Source organism: Phoxinus phoxinus (genome assembly GCF_949152265.1).
Source record: "Phoxinus phoxinus genome assembly, chromosome: 23".
NCBI lineage: Eukaryota > Metazoa > Chordata > Actinopteri > Cypriniformes > Leuciscidae > Phoxinus > Phoxinus phoxinus.
This window is the reverse complement of record NC_136898.1, coordinates 15,935,505-15,960,788: the sequence shown is the minus strand read 5'-3', so window position 1 is coordinate 15,960,788 and position 25,284 is coordinate 15,935,505. Positions and strand designations below refer to the sequence as shown.

Here is a 25,284-nt window from a genome sequence, read left to right as displayed (position 1 = left end):
GGTCACAGGGAGCTTGATTGACAGGTAATCTGACCAATCATACTTCGGCATCCACCATTTTGTAGATACATTTATTTAAAGTTACTGCAGACTAAGTATTTTTAAGAACAACTGTCGCTGTAATATGAATTTTAGCTGAAATAGGACATGATTAATCAGAATTTCCTCCCAATCTAAAGTACTTGAAAATTTAACAATATGATTGCTTAGATGTTACTTGATGCAACAACTTTTTTTTTACCTGCTAGAGTCTCCTGGGATAAAAGGAATGGATTGATATTTCTGAGCAACTTGGCATTTTGACTGGACGTCAGCCATCTTGGTTTGGAGGGGTAACAACTCCACAGCCTACAACAGCTTGCCACTTGGTGGCAAGGTATAGGATAATACACTAAAGTCCACCATAGAGGTTGATATGCAACTATGACTACATTTCAGACCACGTCCCTAACACACCTCTCCAGAGACATGAAATTGAAAGTCCCAGAAATTGATCAATAATTTATTGTATAACACAAGTGAAAAATAGCATATATATTTTTTAAAAAAAATACTGGCAAAAGCAAACATATGATGGAAAGCGATACACATTTCTCATACACATTTATCATACCATAACTAACCCAAAATGTCTCTCCTTATGTTCTGTTCAAAGTTTGATGACAATACAGACATTTACTAAATTTATTAATTTTCTTTCGGTTTCATCAAATTACATCAGAACTTTATATAAAATCTTCATTTTTAAAATAAGCCTCCTATAAAAGCAACTCATATCAATAAATGACCAAATCAATTAATGACATATAGTATATTAGATACATGAAAGATTTTCCTTATGATTTTTTTTTTTATTAGTAGTAGTATATTGGCTACACACATAGTAGCCCATAAATACTTCAAAAGACATTCGCGAGTTTGTTTCCCCAAAAAGCTAAAGTAAAATGATTCGGCTTGCTGTCTGGACTGGAGGGGCTCGACTCGAGAAAGCAGCAACTCAAGATAGGCTAAAGCTAAACTCGCAATTTTTTTTCCCCTCGCAATTGCAAGTTTATATCTTCGATCTTTTCTCAGAAATGTGAGATATAAACTCGCAATTGCGAGTTTAGGCCTAGGCTAGGCTATATCTCACAATTTTGATTTTATAACTCGCCATTGCTTATGAACAGGTGTTGTGGCAAATTTCGACCCCCGTCAAAGTCAGTACCTGATTGCCTAAATCCTAACCCCTCCCCCACAACTAATCTTATACCTACCAATGCTAGGAGGGTAATCATTTGGCGGGGGTTGAAATTCAGCACAACACCAGCAGTCATTTAGGAACTTCACTTATAAACTCCTGGCACCAATAAGAGTGATTTGTAGATCTCGGGTCTTCATCTCTCGTGACATCTGACACCAAACGCATGCTCTGCAGAATGTGGCCATCAGGCAGTCATTACACATATCACCCTGCAAATGAACATTTGTAATATAGCCGTTACATCTTTAGAAGTCTACATCACTATTACACTCATTTTTTACATTGTGTACATGGCAAAATATATGGCAATTGCTAAAAAAAATATATATATATAAGCGATAACGTTCTTTGTCCTGATTTTTATGAAGAAGAAAAAAAGAATGAGAAACATTCAATTTCTCATGAATAGCCTACTACTAATTGGCGTATGATGGTATTGAAATTAGAGTTTGGAATTTACAAAAATGATTCTAGTTAGACAAGTTTAAACAAGCCCATTTGTGTGCTTGCACTTTTGGCTGGGATTTAGTCTGTGACAACTATAGCCTTGGTATCCCCTAAATGTAACTAAAGTAAATTTCGATAGAAAAGTGATTCTCACCTTAATGCCATAACGCTGGCGCATTGACCCCCTCATGGACATAGTTATGGGTGGGACGCACCCGCAGAAGTCCAGCAGGGGGAGACATAAGCACTCACCGTATTTCTTGGCACTTATGCACGTGAAACACGAGAAACACCAGAAAGCAAAGCAGCCTGTTTACAGAAAGGGAGGTCATAATATGTATTAGCCTACATTACCTTATGTTGTAGCCTATAAAGATATGAGCAGATAAATCAAAACATTTAAGTTGATTCTGCAGGATGCTTCAGGGAAACTGACTCTGAACTTTAAGATGGTTCTGATCTATGACCACACCGAGTGTAGAAAACTACACTAAGAAAGTCGGTTACACATTTTAAGGTTAGTTACTTACTCAAAGTAGTACAAAGTAATATTAACTACACACAGCCTACTTACTACAAAGTTACGGTTAGTTCCTTGTAATTGTGCATATTTAACTGTTATTACTATAGGAAGTAGTAGTAACGTGTAACTACGTCAGCTTAAAATAGTGTTACCAGAACGGGAGTCACATGTTTGGAATCACATGAGGGTGAGTTAATGATAGCTTTCTCATTTTGAGGTGAACTTTCCCTTTAATTCCACTACATTACTAGTTGTAAGTAACTTTGGACATGTCAACTAACTATCATTAGAGTTAGATAGTCTGCTTATATCACTTAATTTTCATGGTCCCCCATGTCAACTTAAACCCCAACACCCTAACAGTATACTAGTCTTCTAATCCTCTAATGAGAGTTCGTTGACATGTAGTTGCAAAGTTGCTCATAGTTAGTAGAATGTGTAAAGCAGACCATATAATTAAAGTGTAACCTTTAAATTTTACTCAATACTTTACTTACATTCAGGCATGTCATCACAGCAGTCACAGATTTCTGTTCCCCACTGATCAGAATGACTAGAGATCATAACAGCCTTTGGCTGCATGACTACCATGGAGTTCGACATGCTTACAACTACAAACGTACAACAGGTAGAGAAGTATGATATGATTAGGTATCACATACAAATGATAGAGTGTGTGTGACAGCGTTTATAAACCTTTGATCATGTTGGTTAATAAAAAAATTCATGTTAGTTCACCGTGCATTACTAACATTAACAGATACAATCCTAACCCTTTTAAACTTAATGTATTAGTACATGTTAAGATTTGATAACATTATCTAAGATTTATAAATGCTGTAGAAGTATTGTTCCTTAGTTCATGTTAACTAATGCAGCCAAAAATGTTAACAAAGGAAGCCGTACTGTAAGCGGTTTCCATAATATTTTACTATATTATTAATTTTCTACATAGTTGACACTTATTTTAAATTGAATATTGTATACATTTACATTTTTTAAACCGCTATATTTTCTTGATATAAGAGTGCGGATTAAAAGTGATTACAGTTTTACTTGGCATTCAAAGAGACAGTCACAGTAAAAACTATTCAAGTCCTAAAACAAGATTAAATAATCATCGTAAAAATGCAGATGAGAGTAATGAAAGAATTCTGATTCTGCATATCTCTGTAGAAAAATCTACACTTACCAGTGTTGGCAGGTCCAGCTTACTGGAAAGGATCTGCGGTTTCTAAATTTGTGATCACAATGTTGCTTTTCAACGGAGTGGCTAGCAACAAAAAAAAAAAAAAAAAAAAGTGTCATCACATTGGCTCTAAAGGAAACCTCCTCAACCGGTTTGACCTGTTCACAGCAGCATCCTTTTAGCATTACGCTTAAAATACAGAAAACAGGGTGGAGAAAAATTCTGCATTGCTCAATTGCAAATGAAGAATCCAGACATGTGCATAAGGAACGACACAGGCAACATCATCATTGAAACCACTAAATAACACAGCTTCAGAGAATAAATGTTATGACTCCAACCTGTGTTCCCCTGTCTTGTATGTTCCTGGACTCTTCTGTTACTTCCTGTCTTGCTCCATGTTTTGCAGCATTTATAGGTTTAATGTTGATTAGTCTCCCCAGATGTTTATTATTAGCCACGCCCCCTTGTTATCTTGTTAAGCTTGTCTGCCTGTATATATAAACCCCTTGTTTCACTTGTTCTCTCAGTCATTGAATGGACATTCTCTGGTTTACTGTGTTTCTACCAGTTTACTTTGTGTTCACTCTACTTTAATAAATATAAAACTGCATGTGGATCCCAGCCTGCTTCTTTGCCTGTCTCAAATGTTACAGTAAGACAGAAATATATCCAGACACAAAATAATCTTTAAAAATCTTCAAATGTTATGACTTTAAATTCAAAGACAGTCACTGGGGAGAAATAGCCAAGCAACATCTCTAACAGGACAAAACCTGAAGACTTCCTCATTGATATTTTTCCTAATTCAGAATTTTCGGCAGATGACAGCAGATTTTTTTTTTTTTAGAAGGGCTTCTGAACTGTCTCTGCTGAAGTAAAGGAATCCTATTAGCAGTAGCATCCATTAAACATTTCCCATAAGTGCCTCTCACTCATGAAAAATGCAATATATTAAGAACGGACCTGCTGAAACTCATGTCTTGACATCATGCAGAAATGTTCAAATGACGATGAGAGTCATTGCACAACTTTTGACAGAGAATGTCCATCAGTAAGATGTGGGTTTCGTTTTCAGCGCTTTTAGAGTTTCTATTGAGTCACGAGGAAATAGCTGAAGCATTTGGCAAGTTAAATAGTTTACTGTATATGGAGGTATGCCAACAAATAATCCTCGCTTATCTTCTTCCTTCATTCTGGCATACTGTACCTTTCCCACGATGCAGCATCTTTAGTTGTTTCACATTTATTTATTTAGCAGATGCTTTTATTCAAAGCAACTTGAATTGAGGAATACAACAAGCGATTCATCTAATGAGGCTATAAACACGAGAAGTGCTATTAATAAAAAGTTTCAGCCATCGTTCAGGAAAGTAAGCTAGAATAGGAAGAATAGAAAGTTGAGAGCATAAGTGGATGAATAATGAAATTGATTATGTATTATTATTATTCAGCAGGCAGCAGTTAAGTGCTCACGGAAGAGATGAGTTTTCAGCTGGTTCTTGAAAATTGTCAGGGATTCGGCTGTCCGGATAGGGTTTGGAAGATCATTCCACCAGCAAGGAACATTGAATAAAAACATTCTTGAGAGTGATTTTGTGCCTGATGGTGATGCAAGGTGCTGCACACTTACAGACCAGAGGCTCCTGGAGGGCACGACTCGTAATCTGTCCCCTACCTAGTGGAGGTATAGGAGGGTGCAGCCTGTGGCTATCCTGTAGACAAGCACCAATATCTTGAACTTGTGAGACAATGCAGAGAGATAAGCAGCGGTGAGATGGGCTCTTTTGGGTAAGTTGAAGTCCAGTCGAGCCTGTCGAATTCTGGATAACTGTATTATTATTATTAATAATATTCATTATTATTAGGTAAGGTTTAATTGCACATGACGGAAGTCCAGTGAGATGAGCATTGCACAAGGGCCTGGACAAGAAGTTGTGTTGCATGCACAGTTAGGAAGGGCCTGATCTTCCTGAAGTTATACAGTACAAACCTGCATGATAATGCTATAGCAATGTGGTCTTTAAAGGTCAGCTGATCATCAAAGATTACCCCAAAATTCCTGGCCGAACTTGATGGGATTATTGTTGATAAACGGATGGTAAAGTTGTACTGGACTGACAGGGTTGCTGTGAAAACGTGAAGCTCCGTCTTTGCTAGGTTGAGTTGTAGGTAATGTTCTTTCATCCATGCCGAGATGTCCGCCAGGTAGTCTCTGAGAATATACTTTAGTTGAAGTGAAAAGTGTGTCATCATGGGAGATATCATGTGCCTATAATGGGGTTCCAGTGGTGTAGTGTATATGGAGAAGAGGAGAGGTCCAAGAACTAATCCCTGGGGTACCCCAGTGATCTGATGATGTGTTTTGAATACCTTCCCTCCCCAGGGAGTCATTGCACAACGTTTAACAAAGACTGTCCATCAGCAAGATGTGGCTTTTGTTTTCAGTGCTTTTAGAGTTTCTATAGAGTCATGAGGAAATATCTAAAGCGTTTGGCAGGTTACACATATACCTGTGAGGTAAGATTCAAACCAGTGGAATTCCAGTGATGAGAGGGTGGACAGAAGGATCTGATGATTAACAATGTCGAAAGTTCCAGGTCTAGAACTGATGATTTTGACTGAAAACGAATTATTTGGAATCAGCTCTTGCAATCCGCAAAGCTTCCGTATCCAACAGCAAGGCACGATTGAGTGACCGCTTTTAAAACCTGTCTGGTGATCGTCCAGCGGATTGTTCTGTGAAAGGAAAGATGATGGTTGAAAACAGCTTGTTAAAGTGTTTTCACTATGAATGGGAGGAAAGAGACAGGTCTAAAAATGTACAGACCTGTCTCTTTCCTCCCATTCATAGTGAAAACCCTTGAACAAACTGTTTTTAATCATCATCTTTCCTTTCACAGAACAATCCGTGCAGTTTAATATACCCAAGCATGCTTGAATGCAGTGGGGAAAATGCCCGAGTTGTGTGTGTTGATGATGTGTGTAAGTGATGGCAGAAGTGTGGGAGAAATGGCTTGTAGGTGTGATGGGATTGGGTCTATTGGGGGTAGGGTGGCTGGAGATGCCAACCTTTTAGAGTTCTTCTGAGAGAGAGGATAAGAGAAGGATGAGAGGAGATTGTTATCTGTGAGTGTGGTTGGTTTGAGTATGTGATGCTGAGAACTGACTGCTAATGGTTGTAGTTTTGTATGTGAAGTAGTTAGTGAAGCCATCAGCTGTTAAAGAGATGGTAAGTAAGATGAAGGGGGAGGGAATCGAATGTTTTGAAAAATTTGCGTGTCAAATGTAATCTTGTGAAAATATGAAATTTTGGCAGTATGTAAGCAAAGACTGATACTTACAGAGGTCAGCTGAATCTTTTGATTTGTGCCATTTTCTTTCAGCTGCCTTGAGCTTGGTCCAGTGCTCACAGAGAACATCGGATAACCACAGGATTTGAGGGAGTAGCACACGCTGGCCTGGAGGAGAGAGGACAGATTTTGTCTAGACAGGATGTTAGAGTGGAAAATAAAGCGTATTTTGGTGTTATTAACATCTAGTGATGAAAATTAGGTGGGGAGGGAAGAGAGGATGACACAACAGAGGAAAGGTGGGAGGGAGAAAGGGAGCATAGGCTTTGTCTGAATTAGACTGGCAGGGGGTTAGTGATACGGAAAAAGGAAGTGTAAATTAAAAGTGATAAGGAAGTGATCAGAAGTGTGCAGTAGTGTGCAGTAGATACAGTTGTGTGTAATGATGAGGTCAAGCTGGTTGCCTGATTTATGAGTACCTGGTGGTGAGCCATTGAAGTTCGAAAGAGGCGAAAGGGGAAATCTGCAGCATAAGGCTTCTCCAGGTGGATGTGGAAGTCCCCGAAGACTATGGGCTGCCATCCTCAGGGAATGAGGACAGCAGCACATGCAGCTCTTCTAGAAAGTTGCCCAGCTGACCTGGAGGGCAAAAAAAAAAAAAAAAAAAGACTAATGGAGTTTTTCTGGGAGTTTTGAATGTATTTACTGAAAGCACTAATTAAAAATGCAGAGGATGAGCTCTGCCCCCTTCAGTAATCTCAGAGACAGATTGTGATTGAAGATGAGCAGGCCTACAACTTTCCCTACGGATTTATTAGTTTGGTTCCAGGATTAAAGTCGGTACATTGTAAGCTGGAGTACAGCTGGGCAGTATACAAGAGTTATGACATAAGGGGGTGTTGGATTGGGATATCCTGACTTATCACGAAATGCCCTTCCAAAGACATGCTCAAAATTGGAATACTGGAATTTAGTCCTGAAGTGTCCTAATGTGCAATTTATTATAGAACTTAAACATTAACAGCAAGAGGGTTTTGTATATAATATGTGTGTGTGTGTGTGTGTGTGTGTGTGTTTGTGTGTGTGTTATTTAAAAAAATCATATTTTAATATATGTATTTAATATAAAATATAGAAATCAGTGTGTAGGCTATACTATAAGAACATAATGGTGAGAGATAGGCTAAACTTTATTTTATTACTTCATAGATACAGTGAGAGACAGAGAGGTGATAAGAGACAGTGAAAGATTCACAATATTCTGTTACTGCTTATCCCAGTGACCATCTTTATAGCAGCATTTAAAAAAAAAACAAATTATAATAACTATAGGTTAAAGGGGCGGGGCGGCCCCCCTTTTTTAGGGAAATTAAAGACACCAAATATAAAGTGATGCGTTATTATAATTAAGGTTTCTTATTAACTCCATTATAATTTATTGTTGTGTGAATGACTAATGTGACTGTCAGAGTGCAGCTTTACGCCATCCGGTCCACTGCATCGTTTGACTGGAGGATCACAGAGAACACAAAGACGATCATTACCGAGGGATGCTGGTCAAGAGCAGTTGAATTCTGCAGTTTTCCGCCTGAATAACGAAGTGGAATGAAACACGAGATCACTGCAGAGACAACGACAAACGTATCTTCGCTAAGTCCGTTTCGTCGTCCTATACACTCTGAATGCTGTACTGTTGCGGTGGAAGGGAGAAGGAGGAGAAGGAGCACACGGGCGCGGAAGAGGCGTTGATGAGCAGCGGGGAAGCGGACACAGTCACCGCTGGAAACCGGGAAGAAACTCCGGCTGCAGGGATGTTTGACAAAGCGGATATGCCCGAGCTCCTGCCGCCCTTGGAGCAACTTCAACCGAGTCCCCTTGACTCGGTGTGTCAGATGAAACATTTGCGGGATGAGTTCAACAGGGACTGCTTGAGCCCCGAATCCCCCCAGCTTAGGTTAGGCCAGAGGGCCCCCAAACTCGGACAGATTGGACGGTCAAAGAGAGGTGAGTATGTTTTTGTTCCATTTATTTAGATATGGGTACTTTAATGATTTATCACCCCATCTTTAGGACGGTCACTCCACGAAATGAGTGAATTTTCTTTTTTTTAAAGGTGATTTTTATATTGAGATTTATTTGAGGAAGATCAAGGAAGTGCTAAAAGTAATTGCATTGAGACTCTCAAGCTAAATTAAATGTTTGTTGGGATAGAGATACATAGACCTACATAATAATAAAAAAAGGGTCCATAACAGAGTTGACAGTTTTATTGCTTATTTAAGCCTTGTGCTCAAGGTCATGATATTCCAATGTGTTTATTGAAAATAAGAATGCAATGCTGATATTTCTACAAACATCCATTTGTTAATAATCAGTAGGCCTACTACAAAATCAAGGTAACAGTTTTATATTGCACTCGTGCAAAAGGTCATGCCGCTAGATGTTTAAAAGGAAGATAACCTAAAGTTAATATTTCTACAAATACAATTTTCAAAAGTATTCAGGCCTATTTTAAAAAGATGACCATTCAAAATTTTCACTCTCTGACAAACTATATAAATAAGATGATATATTTTCAATCATTGTTAAAAAATCATTGTTTACAATGGTTCATGAGAGACAAAAGGCAATTTTTATGAAATTATCTATTTAATTAATGGAATATTGATATATTAACGGCTCTGCTGATTATACACTGTACACACTGCAACTGTGAATTTTCGCCTTTGTTTAAAGTAGGATGTGAATTTTATTTCATAGTGGTTATAGAGGATGAAGACCTGGATGACGTCATCAACAACAACAACAATAACAACAACAACAATGGACCACTACCTGTCCCTCTCAGCAATGAGCCATCCTGAGCCTCCCCAGATTCTTAATATTTTGGACCAGCTATTCGTGAAATGCTTCCTTCTGCCACAGGACAGTCGGGACGCTTTCAACAGGAGAAAAGACAGACACCTCTCCCAGTATCAGATTCACACGAGATCCGCATGCGTTTCAGCTGTAGTTTACTAGTCGCATGGCAGCAGCTGTCAGCCTACAACCGGCCACACAGGTGATTTGTTGCGTAGTAGCTTCTTAGATCAGAGCTCTGTGTGTGACACTCGTACCTCCCAGAGGGAGAAATGTGTGTATGTAGACTGATCAACATATTTCAGACCAAAGGTAAAGACCAGCCACTGTAGACCACTCTGTCCAGATTTGTGCTGCTGTTAAAAAGATGTTGTCCTTCACTTTATTTATTCCAACAGTTGGCGAGAATTAAGAATAGCACAGTGTTCTTGTATTTGTACTCAGTTTGTCTCTTAAAACCAGGAAATGTTGGAAATATATGCTGCTTCATTGAGTTGTGGTTTTCAACCTTTTGTTATTTATTCAACCGTATTCAAGCACCCACATGTACACTACAAGATATTTCAAAGCTGTTTTTTTTAAATAACAGAAACTATCTACAGGTTATAATATGCTTAATTTCCAGTGGTTTCAGAACTAAACTTATTTCAGTTAGATGAATTTGAACTTTTTTTATTCTTAATTTTTTATTTTGTACGTATAATCTTAAGTCATTTTGCCCGTCCTGGTTGAGAATCACTTTCCTAGAGGCTTTTGCATCTCTTGCTGCTTTACATGCTTTTATGCTTTTTGAAACATTGCACGTTGCATCAGTTATCACTTTGAAAAGCTATGCACTTGCCTGATTACCATGATAAATTATTTTTATGCAGTTTTGATCAACTATGTAATAAGTTGATTCGATCAGTTGGCTGAATGATTCTGTGGCACGTATGAATAATTTATATTGTTTTATGTGTTGCTTGCATTTTGTATTTCAGCACTGGATAAAGGGACATGCAAAAAATAATAAATGTGTAAATCAGTTTGACATACTCAATAAATGACAAGTAAAGCTTAGGTCGTTTTTGTGAGTCAAAGTGTCAATCTGTTCCATTTTCGGCCACTAGATGGCAACAAACCCTAAGAAATAAACAGTTCTGCGTTTGGATTTTGTTAGATTTTCCTACTGCTGCACTTTTTTTTAACCATTTATTGGCATTAGACTACGTTTACTTGCAAACCTAAAAGTTTAATGTCTAGAAAAACTGAACTAGAAGGTGGGTTACGTTTTTAAGAAATTTCAAACCTTTTCTGGATGCAAGGAGGTTCCATATCGTTTTCGGTTGGCGCCACTTATAAAAAAAAAAAAAACACCCAAACCACGTCAGATATCAAACAGACTTTTTGAGGTAAATCTTGACAGCATTTATGTTTTTAAATGTTTCATCAAATACTAGATATGGTTTAATCCTATAACGATTCAAATCAAAAGTGGTAGCATGTTTCCTCGGGTAAAACGCAATGTTGTCAAGCGTCTTACCAGTGTCTATACTTTTATCTTGTTAACGACTCGTTTAAATGAAACCATGCGGTACAACGTTGGAAACCATATTTACTATGTAGTAGACCCACTTATATGTACGAAGAATAAAACTACCAACCTTTTATTTTTACTTTCTTTAGGGGACTGAAGTCTGCATTTGCAGGACCTGTCGTGTTTTTTTTAGCGTTTGACTAACGAGGAGATTACCGTGGCAGAGCAACACCCAAACAAGGAGGAAAAGTACCGTACATTTTGTCCCACATATTTGAAACTTAAATTTGTAAACAAGTTTTATTTATCACGGTCTTACTTCCTGTATTATAACCAATGAAAGGATATTTGTGAAATACAAATGGCTCGACCTAGTAATTGTTACCGACTTAACTGATTCCACCGGGTCCGGGTGACCCATTTTCTATTCACTCATATTCTCCCATTACAGGATAATTTACATTGACACATCTGCAGCCACAGCCAGAACATGCAAATAATGCTGACGTGACTCACCAAGACTGAGGTATTTGCAAATCACTAATGTAGGTTAACTGCCACATATATTAGACGCATACAAAGATATAGCCTACATTATACACTTACAAAGAACATGACAATGGACAGGTCTTGTTAAAAAAATTTATTTACATAAAACTTGTAATTTGTAACAAACTTAAAACAGTCAAAAACTTAGTTAAGTATTTGCATAAGCTGGTCACAAATATACATGTGACCTAAATTTACCTTAACTCTTAAACAGACTTGAGGGCAACCCATCTCAAGTGGTCCAAGCACAAAGACCAAAGGAAAGAAATGTGGACAGATAGAAAAACACGTAATCCATGTGACCTCTAGTTTGTAACCAGCTGTGATAAAGCTGAACGAATATCTACAGCCGTTTTCTCCTGACCAGTAAGTGGTGTGTATAAATACAAGAAAGGAGTATCAAAACATTTTGTAACATTGGCTTTATAAATGTGCACATGCAAACAAGGACGACACGGAGGAGCTAAAGCACAAAAGCTAAGGTTAAGTTTCACTTTGCATATATAAAAGCCATTTCTTTGATTGCATATATAAAAGCCATTTCTTTGATTTAAAAAAAAAAGCATTGATCATGTTTGCTCAGTAAAAGAAACCGACCAATCTGCTAAATTTGAAGTTTAGTGCCTTTCTTTATCTTTACCATCATCTAAACCAAGTCAAGCTTATGTTTTTCCACAAACACTACTTTAGATAAACTAGTTAACTTAGACTTTAGTTATTTTCTACTTCCTTTAAAAATAAAATAAAAAAATCAATATAAAACTATAAAAGAAGTATCGTTTGAAAAGCGATAGTCTGATGACACGGGGACAAGCAAAGTGAACTAGACATTTGCATGTTTATGCCTTAGTTCTTTAAATATATATAAATATACACATTAAATGCAAGTTGTTCTCATGCCCCTCAGTGTCTGGCACAATTCATTAGGTGACGTACACAGCAAGCAAGGCAGATGATGAGGTCAGGACAAAGCTTTACAGCAGTGATGCAGTGTAACTGAGCGGTACGAGTGATGATTTTTCCCTGAGCATGTCACCCTCTTTCATGTTCACTAAACATGGCAGTCTTATGAATCGAGGAACACACTGGGGAAGGACACACACCCCCCCCCCCCTCCCTCCCTCCCTTTCCAAACTCACATCAGCAACAGGATTCGTAAATAGAAAGAAAAAAAAGACTTTGTGCTTATCAAAAGAAAGAAAAACAGAAGTGACCTTTTTTCTGAGGTGGGCTGCTGTATCGAGCACGCGTAAAAGTTGCCCGAGAACACTGATCTGAGCAGTTTGTACTATTCTAAATCAACCACAATAAAAGAAATTACAATCATAACAGATGTCAGATCAGCGGACAAGGGAACCTTCTACCCACGCTCTATGATAAGTTATGGACTTCTTCAGCTTGAGAAAAACTGATGCGGCTCAAACGTACTCCTTGCTGCTGCTGGGGGGCCTGGAGGACTTGGGGTACTTGGGAGAGGGTTTACCCTTTGGGCAGGAAGCAGCCAACATGCCTCCACCCATTATGTCCAGGAACGCACCTGCCCAGGCGATGAAAATGGCTGCACCAAACTCATACCTATAGAAATAGAGTATTATATTATGAGCTGTGACTTCCCTTCTCAGTACTGAAAGAGAAATTATAAAATAAGGAAGCACATAAAAAAATGCCTACACTTCTCTTGTGGTTGGCAGCCACATTTACACTTACTTCATATTGACAGGTGTGAAGGGGTTGTAGAAGTCCTTGACGATTTGATTTGTAAACCAACCACAGGCAACAATGCTACAGAGGGCTGAGGAATGGAAGAGAAGCGATAAAATGAGTTACTTATGAGAAAAAAAAGAAAAAAAATCCAAACGACACAGTATTTGTTTTTGACACAGTATCTGCCCACTGACGGGGAGTGAACATTTTCTGCACGTCATCTGTCAAAATCACATTCCGAGCAATGTGAAACCAAAACTGTGAAGATATTCCAAACCTGGAAATAGTTCCTTTAACCTTGACATTTAAAACATGCATTTTTATTACTTATATTTAACTGCATATTTCAGGAATTTTTGGGGGTGTACTTTTCTAGTTCACAGAAACTCTGTTTTTGTCACTGCTGTAGTTTAATTACATAACATTAATATCTTTACATTAGAGTGAACGTACCTGCAACAATGAGGATTATCCCGCCTGTCATGGCAATCCGGGACTTTTTTACCCTGTCATCACCACCACAGTTAGTGCACTTCATGCCCATGCTGGCCACACCCAGTCCCAATACTGTGAATAGGATCGCTACAATCATCAGGGCACGAGTTGTCTGGAGAGCACCTGAAAGAGGGGGAGGGTAGAGGAAGAAAGAGTAAGAGGAAGTTTCGACATGTACATTCATGACAGCGACAATCAGACTACATTTCCTTAATTGTTTATCATAGTTGAAGTCAGTTCAGCACACAAAAAGTGCGCCAATAGTGAATCAAAAAGATTATGAACAGACTAAAGTGTTTTGGAAATGGCCCAATTGTTTCTTTTCCTTCTCTGACTGACGAGAAAAGCCCTTCCCCCACTACACCTGCAGTCAGGTGCAACAAAGACCGGTTCCAACCGGAAGCCTCCTTTGAGAGAAGATTGTACACATGTGGGCAGCGATTTTCCCTTTAGATTCAGAGAAGGAACAGGTTTAACCAGTCATGGGAACTTGGGTTTCACTGCAACAATCTATCTACATTTGCTTTATGGGCATGGCTTTCAAAAGCATAACATCCTTTTAGTATCAAGCCAAATTATTAAGAAAATCTCAAGTTATTAAGAAGAACTGTTTAAGTAAAATGCATATTAAAATCTTACAAGATGTACAAAATGGCTGCTGGCCATTACGTCACCTTGCCGGGTTTTCTTCTCATTTTGCTTGTGCCCTGATAAATCTCATGGTTCATCCCTAATAGCAATACTACAGTAATATATAATTAAATGTGTGTTGTAAACATAAAATGAAACTAACTCAACGATAAGAGTCCGTTTTATTTAAGATACATCAAACTACTGATTTGGTAATTGGCTAAATGACTGAAGTGTCTATAAATATACTGTATAGCTATAAACACAAATGGCCAAATGACTCATTTACATCGGTCTAAGATGTGGGGAGTAAAGAGGGGATGAAATAAGGGAAACATCACAGACCCCTCCGGTTTTCTAAAAAGACTCTTTGAGTTTAAATAGCTTCATTGTCTGTTTAGGTGATCGACAAAGGAGTCCTCATTTGGTTGTTTTAATAAGCTGTTGGCAAAATATTTTAGCCATTTAAAGACAATGCCTGACTCCCCCCACCCAACACAGGAGCACAGTGTCCGGAAGTGGAGGAAGGGTGGGAGTCACGCCCATGTAATCATTACTTTGAGTTAAAGCGTAACCCAACCGTATCACCCAACACTAAACTAGTATTGTCCCATTTGGAATGTTCACCTAATGTAATGTAACGGGTATAATTCACCCAACAAATGTATTTACCCTCAAGTAGTTCCAAAACTGTATAAGTTTCTTTCTTCTGTTGAACACAAAAGATGATATTTCGAAGAATGTTTGTAACTAGACAGTTGAAGGACCCATTGACTTTCATAGTATTTTTTTTTCCTACTATGGAAGTCAATGGCTACTGCAACGGTCTAGTTACCAACATTCTTCAAAATATCTTCTCTTGTGTTCAACAGAATAAAGAAACTCATACAGTTTTGGAACAACTTGAGGGTAAGTAATGATAAAACTCAAATTTTTGGATAAACTATACTTTTAAAACCATATTTTGTTTATTGACCAACTGAATACAATGAATAATCTCCCGTTTTGACTACTTTGGCTTCAAAACTTTCACTGTTCACACATTCCTGAAGGACATCTGCCCTTTTTACCGCCTTTGAGCTTCCTTTGACCCAAAACAATTAAGGCTATTACTCCTTGTATAACAAAAGATAAAATCAAAACAAATATTATTATCTAACACCAAGCTCTGCAAGAATGTGAGAGATACTCATCAAACGCCACTAGCCAAAATGGATAAAATCAAGAGAAAAACATGAATTTCTGAGGGAAGGCATTGAATAACAGGTGCGTGTCCTTGCTGTTGTAACACGAGATCAGTTGCTATAGGGCGTGGTAACGACAAACAATTTGGGTGCTAGCTTTCATATACGTATAAAGACAAACATCACAACAGTTTTAAATATGACTTGCTCCTTATATTCGACAGTTAATTTTTTTTTTTTTTAAATGACAAAAAGTTTTGTATGTTATCGACTTTTATCAAATTTAAACTTTTATCAAGTTTAAAAGTTGATTTTATTATTTGCTCTGCTAACATAGCTGTATGATATGACACAAATAAATTATATCAGTAAGCTGGCACCCTTCGACGCCAGAACACTCGTATCATTATCATCACAGTGTGAAGAAGACATCATAATCATGCCTGTACGCGCATGCGCCCTCTCAAGTAGCAACAGCATTTCACCAAACAAATGCTTAGTTTAAAACCACAACTAGAAGGCTATTCTAAAATACACATCCAGTGGTCTTGTTGTCGTCAATAATATAGCTTTTGAAAAAAACGTACAGGTGATTTGCACTTACCATCGAGTTGTAGGATGGAGTCGTATACCTTGCACTGGATTTGTCCGGTGCTTTGAGATGCGCACGACATCCAAAGGCCTTGATACATCGCAATCGCTGTGATTATATTATCTCCAACGTAGGCAGACATCTTCCATTGAGGCAAGATTGTGCCAGCAATGAGCCCAATCAAACCCAGAACAGACAGAATAAATCCCAGGAGCTGCATTCCTTTATTCGCCATCTTTTCACAATGAATTTAAAAAGATGAACTAGTCTGAAACTATAATCTCTTTGATATCTGGAAGCAACAGTTCAGGTGGGTTTCTGTAGTCCGACTTTGAGTGGGTTAAATTCACAAAAATGTGTTCGAAATGTTTTTAAAAATCCGCGTAGAGCCGTTGTGGATGTCCTGACTCAGACACCTGTTGAGTGAAGCCGCACCTGCTTGAATATGAAAGGAGCTGCTGATTTGAGTTTTTAGAGTCTCGTCCTCTTTATGGGCGGAGACATTCTGAGTTTCGTCTAGGTTCAGTGTTTTGCCCATGTTGAATTTTGAAGAGGCCGGGGGTTTCGTGAAACGTGACGACACCGTATCGAAGTATGACAAATCACATCTTGTCATACTTTCATCGTGTGATGATATCTAATCTTTATTTCAGCTTGTCTCTGACCTGAATGCCAGAATGCCTCGTTATAAGACTTCTCCAAATAATATGGGCTACATTATGCAGTTTATCTATACTACTAGTCAATTGTTTGGAAACATTACGTTTTTTAAATGTTTTTTTTTTAAAGTAGTCTCTTAATCTCACCAAGGCTGCATTTATTTGATCAAAAATACAATAAAAACAGTAAAAATATTATTACAATTAAAATTAACTGGTTTCTGTTGTAATATATTTTAAAATGTAATTTCCTGTGATGGCATTGCTCCAGTCTTCAATGTCACATGATCCTTCAAATGTCATTCTAAGATCATTTATTATTATCAGTGGGAAATCATGATACACTGCCACTCAAAAGTTTGGCGCAAGTACGATTTTTTTTAAAAACTTTTTTTAAAAGAAAGTAAGGCACATTCAATTGATTAAAAAAAAAAAAAAAAAAAACAGTACAGACATTTATTAAATGAATAAATATTACCAAAAAAGTTATATTAATAAATGCTGTTCTTTAGAAATTTCTATTTATCAAAGAATCCTAAAAAAATAACAGTTTTCACAAGAATATTAAGCAGCCCAACTGTGCTTAACATTAATAATAAGAAATGTTTCTTGAGCACCAAATCAGCATATTATAATAAAATCATGTGACACTGAAGATTGGAGTAATGATGCCGAATATTCAGCTATGACATCACAGGAATAAATTACATTTAATTTTATATATTTATACATATACTATAATAGATTGGGGCCTGTTTGATTTTTTTAAATGTTTTTAAAAGAAGTCTCTTATGCTCAACGCGACTGCATTAATTGGATATTTTGAACGGTAGCTTTGTTGACATTTTTATATGTAGGATTCAGTGTTCAAACAAATTGTTGTGAGTCATACTTATGAAGGATGAGATTGTTACAACTGAAGTGCCAAACAGTGAAATGTCATGACAATCATAGGCCAGCTAATAGATGGAGGAATTATTTTTAGACTTCAATTGACATAAGCGGGTGATGGTTATTAGCCACAGAAAGGAAACGCATAGACCGTATGTCACAACATTTACAGGAAATGCACCTAAATGGCATGTTTGTAAATGAGCATGAGTCATGACACAGACACAATATTGGTTGGGAGCATAGCTGTACCTTGCACTGGGGTTTTAAACTTCCTAAAAACTTTTTTTGTTTGTTTACTTTAGCAAATATATTTCTACTTAGCCAAAGCAAATTATACATTTAAAAAAAACTACAGAAATTATCTTATACCTACTAACAGAGTAATGTTAATGTATAAACATGAAGAGAAACATTTTTCATATTTCAATTGATTTTAAGCAGAATAAAAAAGCAATAATGTCAATTTTATCTTTATTTTTTTTTATACATGTGTTTTGGCATGAAATTTCATGCGGGCATTCTGGTCCCTGTACTCAGGCATACCCAAAACACGTTTTAACTTTCCAAACTGTTGTTTCATAAACATATTTTTCAGTGTTGTTCTGACATGTCCTCTCTGTTTTCGAAACTGATGTGCTGATAACGTATTATAAAAAGCCAAACTGTTTAGGTTCTTACTAACCACTCTGTAGTTCCTTAGAAATGTACTCTTCAAATAGTTTTCAGGTGAGTTACTGCGCTTAAGGATATTTTTTGTTGCTGTTTATTTTGCCACATTGTCACAAACATACACAGAAAGAGAAAAGGCGTGTCTTTAGAAATCAAACGAATTATTAGATCACAGGTTTCAGTCAGTAAGATAAATATGATTCACACACTGAGTGTGTACATGTGTCACTTCCTAGTTCATGTGAAATTGTTCACTAAAGCATTATTTGCCTTTGCTTTCATGGGGGGAAGGGTTTAACGTACCGGTCAAACAGGTTCTACCGTGAACCACGCAACATCAACCCTGGGCATTTCCTGGAATATAAGCTGAAGATACATACATATAAAGATCTCTGCTTTATATTTCCCTCCACACAAGCAATCCAATACACACATCCACATATAACAATTCTCTCATACTATCTTATGCTCTGGTGAGACATTTCACACACCCTACCAGCCACCGTCTCAGAGAGCATGAGAAACTCGGAAGTTTATTTCTGACATTGTGTGCAAATGCAAACCTCCTATAAATATCTTCGTCATGGCAGTATAAGAATCATCTTTTTTTCTCTACTCTTTTTCCTGAGCAGAGATTTGAATGTCACCTATATGTTTTTGGGTGGTGGGGGAAAGGTGTAAGGGGGGTTTTATTAGACCCACCCCTATAATTGTTTAGAGGTCCAAGTCAAGTAATTCAAACTGTCAACGGATAGTGATTCACTGGGAGTAAATGGGACCGAGAAGCTCGTAATTCTGACAACTACTGTTTTGTTCTCATGGTAATGTTATCATGTATTGCTTTATATAGTTTAATTAGCTCTGGGGTGTTTGCATACATATCTTGTAGTAGCATGTGGTATTATTATCACTTTGATCTTACCACAGTTCCTATGGAGACGAGTTTCATGGAAACTCTGCCTGCTCATACACGCAGTTTCTACTTTCTACCGCCCCCTGTTGGAAATATCCCGCTTGTGTTCAGTTCAGCCACTAGGGGCAGTCGTGGCCTTTCATTGTAGCTGAGAGTTCTGACATTTGTTTTGTTCTTCCCTTTATCTGTGTAATGGATGCTTAACATCACCAAAATGTCTCAGCAGACACTTCCCGTTTCTCTCTTTGTTCTTCCTTATTGGCGATAACAACAATGTCCATTTACATCCTAATGAGAACGTGAAGGTGAGATGGAGAGAATGAGGGAATAAAGGACAGAAGGGAATGTGTGGGAAAGAGATAAAAGTGAAATCAATGGAGATGTTACCTGGGCCTCACAGGGAAGGATAATGGAGGACATTTGGATAAATACTAAGCGTGTGTTTTTGTAAGAGGCTTTAATCCATATATCTGAGACAAATAGTAAAATCTACATGCACTATTTCATTTCAAATTATGACCATAACCATTTAGATTACATTATCTTTTGCTTTATTGACAGCTGCACTTGAGGATATTAATTTCAAAATTATCCTATTATTTCTCATTCAGATTATTTTAATATGACCTATTCATAACCCAGTAGTTTTTTTAACCCAGTATCTAAATCTCAATTTTACCATAAAGTAGGCTAGGTATGTTTTTTTTGTTTTTTTGTGACCCTGTATAATAAAAATAAAAAATTTGGAGAAATTGCAATAAATACAACAAAACTATAATCAAAATAAGCAATTGATATGAAAGCATTTCTACAGTATGCACACTAATAAGACAATCGGAGCAAATTAAGTTTTATTATGTGTATTTATATCTGATGTAATATAATATTTTTGGTAACACTTTACAATAAAGTTTTATTTGTTAACATTAGTAAATGTATTAACAAACATGAACTAACCATAAGAAAATAAATGTGTTACTGTATTTGTTAATCTTTGTTAACGTTAGTTAATAGTGCATTAACTAATGTTAACAAATACAACTGTTAAATAATGTATTAGTAAATGTTGAAATTAACATTAACAACGATTAATAAATGCTGTAGAAGTGCAGGTCATTATTAGTTCATGTTAACTACTGCAGTTAACTAATGTTAAAGCTACAATATGTCTTTTTTTTCGCCGCTAGGGGTCGCTAACCTCTTACAATAACAAAGGCGTAGTTTGAAAATTCCAGCAGAATTATGGAACTTGTTGTCAAGCTGATGGATCTAATAATGTTTATGGATGAGTGAATACATTGATGTTTTTAACATGACTGAATGAAGCAGGACACGATTGCTAATGAGAGACAGATATCAGCGCCACAAGCAAGTACCGCGGATATAAAAGAATAAGGACATTAATACCGAACTAACTTACCTGCAAGTGCTGTATTAATACAGGTCCGTTTATTATACGAATGAAACTTGTGAGGTAACGGAGCGCTGCTTCACTTGGTCGACACTATCACACTAAACTGCATTTGAGTGTGTTGAAAGTTATAATGTTAATTCTATGTATTAGTTTGTTGGCTGTATGAGACAGTAAGGATCAACATTAGAATAACATAACGATCATATTCTAACATTTCAATATGTTGAACTATATAACATTGATTAGTTGTAGGCCTATGTACATTTGCTCACCTGTCTAATAAACATGCAAGAGCTCTGTCAAGTCAAAGTGTGTCACAGACGCGGAGCTCTCGGCATCTCGAAAACACCACGCTGATAATGATCCTCGTTTTAGTTCTCATTTGTCCCAAAGTCTGCTTGTAATGGTCCATAATGTTTGAACGAAACAACAAAAGCGTGAACGTGCCGCTACACTTAACGCAGTTGTCCATGTCTGTCGCCATGGTTACTGGCAGTACTATGGCAGTACGAGCGAACAGAAACCAGGGATAACGCGGATAAGGCGACAAGTGAACAGGAATTCCGGGACGGCCCATCATTTAAAATTGTAATTTCTCTGAAATTAAAAATCTTTGGGAACTTTTGGGATATTGTAAGTACACAACTGCAAGAAATATATCACACTGTGTAAGGGATTTTTTTATATTTTATTACAAAATTAAAATTCTTACATATTGAACCTTTAACTAATTAAACCTTATTGTAAAGTGTTGCCATATTTTTCATTGATGATGTTTGAAGCATGTTATGAAGTTGTAATGTTTGTGGTCATGTCATGTTAACGTAACACAATTAAATATCAACCTTGTGTTAAATATTAAAGTAACATAAGGGTTAAAGTGACAAGTAGGCTCACATCCTTTCAGAATCAAGGCTGCTGACTCAGGCTTCATTTGCGTTGTGCATGGAGCGTCTCCTTCATCCACTAGAGAGCAGTATAAAACAAGTCTTAAATTGCTGCAGTCTCATACTCCGAAGACCTTGACGATCAGTTTAAGTGGTACAATCAGGAGAGAGTCAGGAGATGTGCTCAGGAGACCTGAGGGCAGAGCTAAAGGCCTCAGGGAAGAGTCCAAATAGTGTGTATGATGTCAGGTTTGGATGCACGCAGCATACAGAGTGAGAAGCTTTGAGAAGATGCCATGTTGGATCAAAATCATCATTCAAGAGATCATAGAGGCTTGTAAGGGAACACAAGTATGAAGTGTGTCTGTGTGCGTATATTTGCTTTCCAGTGTGCATATAAGACTTGTTAGGGCATGCATTATTCTTGCAGCATATATATATATGTGTGTGTGTGTGTGTGTGTGTGTGTAGGGTGAGATCAGGAAGGGAAGCCCCGGTCTAAACGCTCTGCCCAGATGGCAAATGTAATGAGGAGCAACATGCAGAGGTGCGTTCTCTGACCCTGCCACCCTCGCTATCTCGCTCTTCCCTTCCCCAGGGAGACGTCCATGAATAATGCATGGATCAATTATTACTTCTAACATGTTGCTGTATTTCCTCCAGAGCACTGTGAACACAGGCGAGATTGCAGCGGGGTGCCTTGCAATCTGCTTTTATGTGGTCAGTTGAAAGACTTACCATTAGAATTTACCCATGAAAAAAAAAAAAATCTACTGAGCATTTATCACCCGTGACAGATTTGTGCATTACTGTTGTGGTTTACCTTTATCGAGGGTTGCAGAGGTTTGCCGCAGGTTAGGGTTGGATACAACCATGACTCATTGCCTCTCTGATGCTTTCAAATTCAGCCTGGGGACTCAGAAACAAGTTCTGGCACGCTTGTGTTAGTGGGCGTGTAAAATGATGTCACATCACACGTATTTGTGACGTGATTTAGTTTTTTTTCCCCCGCTGCCACTATTTTATGGAAGCCCAAGAGGGCATCAATAATTGATGTATTTCAGCCTTCTTTTTATGCTTTCTTTTAAGTTTTATCGTATTCTCGCTCTGTTTTCTGTTCTGAACGAGAATACGATAAAACTTAAAAGTTAAGTTTTAAAAGTTAAGTTTAACTTAAAAACTTAAAAACTTTGTTTACAAGAAAACTAAATTATAAACAATTCCCCTACCCGGGGAGGTAGCAACTTTCTTAGTACAATATTTATATCCTTAATTTACGATAATTTTTACGTTGATCAGTGACTTACTCTTGAAATAGCTCTATTATGTCTGTTATTGAAGAGTGGCCTTCTCATGCACTAAAAAACAAGCACAATTTATAGCGGATCCTACGGAGCCATGCACATGACATGCAAGAAAAAAAGTTAATTGTGAGCACAATTTACTAATTGTTCCCTCGATTTATAAATTGTGCGAACGATTTACTAATTTGTCCCCTCGATTTACTAATTCGTTCCCTCGATTTACTAATTCGTTCTCTCGATTTATAAATCGTGTGCAATATTTACTATTTCGTTCCTTTGATTTGCTAAATCATGCACACGATTTACTAATTCGTTCCCTCGATTAATAAAAAATTATGCGCACGATTTCGAGGAAAATCTCGAAGGAACCAGCGGCGAATTAGACTTCTGGGTTCTGACGTCATACCTGCACCACTCTATTGATGGATCGGAACATCGGAATGAGGGAACAGCTCACAGACATGATTTTCCATATCGTGTTTAGGTCTAACAGTATAGTTTTCAGGTACCGGTACATAAATCGAATAAAATAATCAATGTAAAATAGCATATAATTGTCACGGTATAAATTAAATAAAGATGAATCATTATTAAAGTTACAAAAGCTATTCAGTCAACCTTTAAGATTCAGTCAACCAGTTAACATTTAAGATTAACCTTCAAAACAGACAGCATAAATATTAGGCTGCTGTCATTTTAAGACTAATGCCCATTTTAAAATACTGATTCTGATACACATGCGTTGTCTTTCTCAACTGTTTACATTCACTTAAGACATAACCGACTATGTTTACTAGGATACTTACCAAGGCAACCTGTGCTGTTCAGGTCTCACCTGCGCTCGCACTCTATCAACGGCGTAATGACTGGTCATATTAGAGCATACAGGACTCCTATTGAACAAAGTTTACAAAGAGTGAATATTTTGTCCATCATTTTTTGATTATCGCTGTTGTAGCGTATTGGGAAGCCAGAATGCATATCCATCTACAGAAACATACATTAGACTTCGGTCTGTCTGTTTTATGCTTTGTTATTTTCAACAAAACCTATTATAGATGTGCAGATGGCCTACAACTTTTTAAACATTAATTGACTAGTTATACTTTCACTTGACTTAGTTATACATCAACTTCTAGACGAGCCTGTATAACTCTTCCACTTCTTCTTCTGAATCAGTTTCTGCTTCAAACATACAGTATATGGCTAAATTAAACCAGTATTTCCACTTGCCATCATGTAGCATTTACTACAGTAAAGCTAGCGAGTGGATAAGGTATTATATATAAATATGCATATTCATGGAACTGTGTATACTAAAGCTAGGCTGTGAAGTTACATTCAAGCTAAAGCATGAAGAAATTATTTTCACACGTTTAAGTATGTCATTTACGAGTTTTAAAGGATAAAATTATGGGAGACTTTTTAAAAAAACAACTTATTTTTAAAGGCCACGTGATTTTTGCATAGTTGTTTAAAATATTTTTGTAAATTAACAAAATGTGCAAACTTACTGATGAATGATTATAGAATGATGTTTAACAGACAACAGTTTTGAACATTTTATGAGATTGTGACCACAAGAAAAAAAGACAAATAAAACGTCCATTGTGTCTTCTAAAACTTTCAAAGTTTTTTTGCGTCTCCCTTCATCCCGCAGAGAAATTATCACTGTGTATGGTGTATGCCATACATTTCTACAAGTCTTCACTCTTTGATTGTTTAACCCAAATGCTGTCATTATCTCAGATAAGCAATCTGCCTTCGAAATATTTCTGAATATTCACGCAGCAGGAGTCCTGATCTAGAATTAGTTTCTAGGATTACTTTTAGTTAAACAGCAGAGGGATCTGAATTACGTTTCGCCCTCCCACGCTGAAATTCAGACCCTGTTCTGCATGTAATTTCCTCATATTAATCCATCAACTGCCAGCTAATCCTCAAATGAAGAAGCTTGTTTTAAGAGTTTGTTGGGTCTGTAAAGGCGTTCAAGACAATTATCTCGGCTTGCTTGAAGGGTCTGGAAGATGATCTACGATTGTATAACGAGTCTGCGTGCAAGAGCGAGAGTGGGCTGTGGTTTATATATCACCCTGCGGTATTAATTCTGTTCCTCATCTGATTAGCGAGACTTCCTGTAATGCAGTGACATAATGCAGATGTTCGTAGGTGGCCAGTGAGACGATTAGTCAAGGTCTGGTGACATAGAAAAGGGGAAAGTTGAATAAATACCGCGCAGAGCGAGTGTTTCGTGTGTTGTCCGTGTGCAGTGTGCTGAATCTAAGTGAAGGGAGCAGAGGTTGTCTGTCACCTGTCACCT

At 37.3% G+C, this 25,284-nt stretch overlaps 4 protein-coding genes across 5 annotated transcripts in view; 2 read left to right on the top strand and 2 right to left on the bottom strand.

Annotated features, from left to right (window-relative positions):
• Positions 1 to 443: 443 nt before the first annotated feature.
• On the bottom strand, positions 444 to 11,288 carry LOC306991523 (cornifelin homolog B-like). Of its 2 annotated transcripts, XM_079599458.1 has the most exons (8): positions 11,198 to 11,288; positions 10,843 to 10,888; positions 7,175 to 7,334; positions 6,747 to 6,863; positions 3,406 to 3,486; positions 2,711 to 2,824; positions 1,845 to 1,999; positions 444 to 1,452 (listed from the first exon to the last, which is right to left on the bottom strand). In XM_079599458.1, the coding sequence occupies exons 6-8, from the start codon at positions 2,814 to 2,816 to the stop codon at positions 1,330 to 1,332; spliced, it is 384 nt and encodes a 127-aa protein (XP_079455584.1). In that variant the 5' UTR covers positions 2,817 to 2,824; positions 3,406 to 3,486; positions 6,747 to 6,863; positions 7,175 to 7,334; positions 10,843 to 10,888; positions 11,198 to 11,288; the 3' UTR covers positions 444 to 1,329. The 2 variants fall into 2 exon arrangements, with proteins under 2 accessions (XP_079455584.1, XP_079455585.1); XM_079599459.1 differs by lacking the exons at positions 6,747 to 6,863; positions 7,175 to 7,334; positions 10,843 to 10,888; positions 11,198 to 11,288 and adding an exon at positions 3,744 to 3,785.
• On the top strand, positions 8,087 to 10,702 carry LOC306991522 (uncharacterized protein). The gene is made up of 2 exons (XM_079599457.1): positions 8,087 to 8,699; positions 9,456 to 10,702. Exons 1-2 carry the CDS (start codon positions 8,378 to 8,380, stop codon positions 9,557 to 9,559), a joined length of 426 nt encoding a protein of 141 aa, XP_079455583.1. The 5' UTR covers positions 8,087 to 8,377; the 3' UTR covers positions 9,560 to 10,702.
• The window catches only part of nlgn2b (neuroligin 2b), a 184,869-nt gene continuing 170,327 nt past the window's right edge, over positions 10,743 to 25,284 (top strand). Inside the window, exons 1-3 of the mRNA XM_079599436.1 lie at positions 10,743 to 10,945; positions 11,220 to 11,319; positions 11,522 to 11,596. The gene's annotated coding sequence lies outside the window, so the exon portion shown is untranslated. The remainder of the gene's footprint in view (positions 10,946 to 11,219; positions 11,320 to 11,521; positions 11,597 to 25,284) is intronic.
• Positions 11,699 to 16,744, bottom strand: cldn7b (claudin 7b). Its single transcript, XM_079599456.1, has 4 exons — positions 16,237 to 16,744; positions 13,777 to 13,941; positions 13,327 to 13,411; positions 11,699 to 13,194 (listed from the first exon to the last, which is right to left on the bottom strand). Exons 1-4 carry the CDS (start codon positions 16,457 to 16,459, stop codon positions 13,038 to 13,040), a joined length of 630 nt encoding a protein of 209 aa, XP_079455582.1. The 5' UTR covers positions 16,460 to 16,744; the 3' UTR covers positions 11,699 to 13,037.

What these genes read in the sequence shown, in the direction of transcription:
- LOC306991522 (XM_079599457.1), top strand. Translation starts at nt 8,378, where the DNA reads ATGCTGTACTGTTGCGGTGGAAGGGAGAAGGAGGAGAAGGAGCACACG. An exon ending in GATTGGACGGTCAAAGAGAG is followed by an intron (nt 8,700 to 9,455) that starts GTGAGTATGTTT and finishes TTTATTTCATAG; the next exon opens with TGGTTATAGAGGATGAAGAC.
- cldn7b (XM_079599456.1), bottom strand. Translation starts at nt 16,459, where the DNA reads ATGGCGAATAAAGGAATGCAGCTCCTGGGATTTATTCTGTCTGTTCTG. An exon ending in CTCCATCCTACAACTCGATG is followed by an intron (nt 13,942 to 16,236) that starts GTAAGTGCAAAT and finishes CCCCTCTTTCAG; the next exon opens with GTGCTCTCCAGACAACTCGT. An exon ending in TTCACACCTGTCAATATGAA is followed by an intron (nt 13,195 to 13,326) that starts GTAAGTGTAAAT and finishes CTATTTCTATAG; the next exon opens with GTATGAGTTTGGTGCAGCCA.
- LOC306991523 (XM_079599458.1), bottom strand. Translation starts at nt 2,816, where the DNA reads ATGTCGAACTCCATGGTAGTCATGCAGCCAAAGGCTGTTATGATCTCT. An exon ending in CTGTGATGACATGCCTGAAT is followed by an intron (nt 2,000 to 2,710) that starts GTAAGTAAAGTA and finishes TTCTGTAAACAG; the next exon opens with GCTGCTTTGCTTTCTGGTGT. An exon ending in GCCAGCGTTATGGCATTAAG is followed by an intron (nt 1,453 to 1,844) that starts GTGAGAATCACT and finishes GTTCATTTGCAG; the next exon opens with GGTGATATGTGTAATGACTG.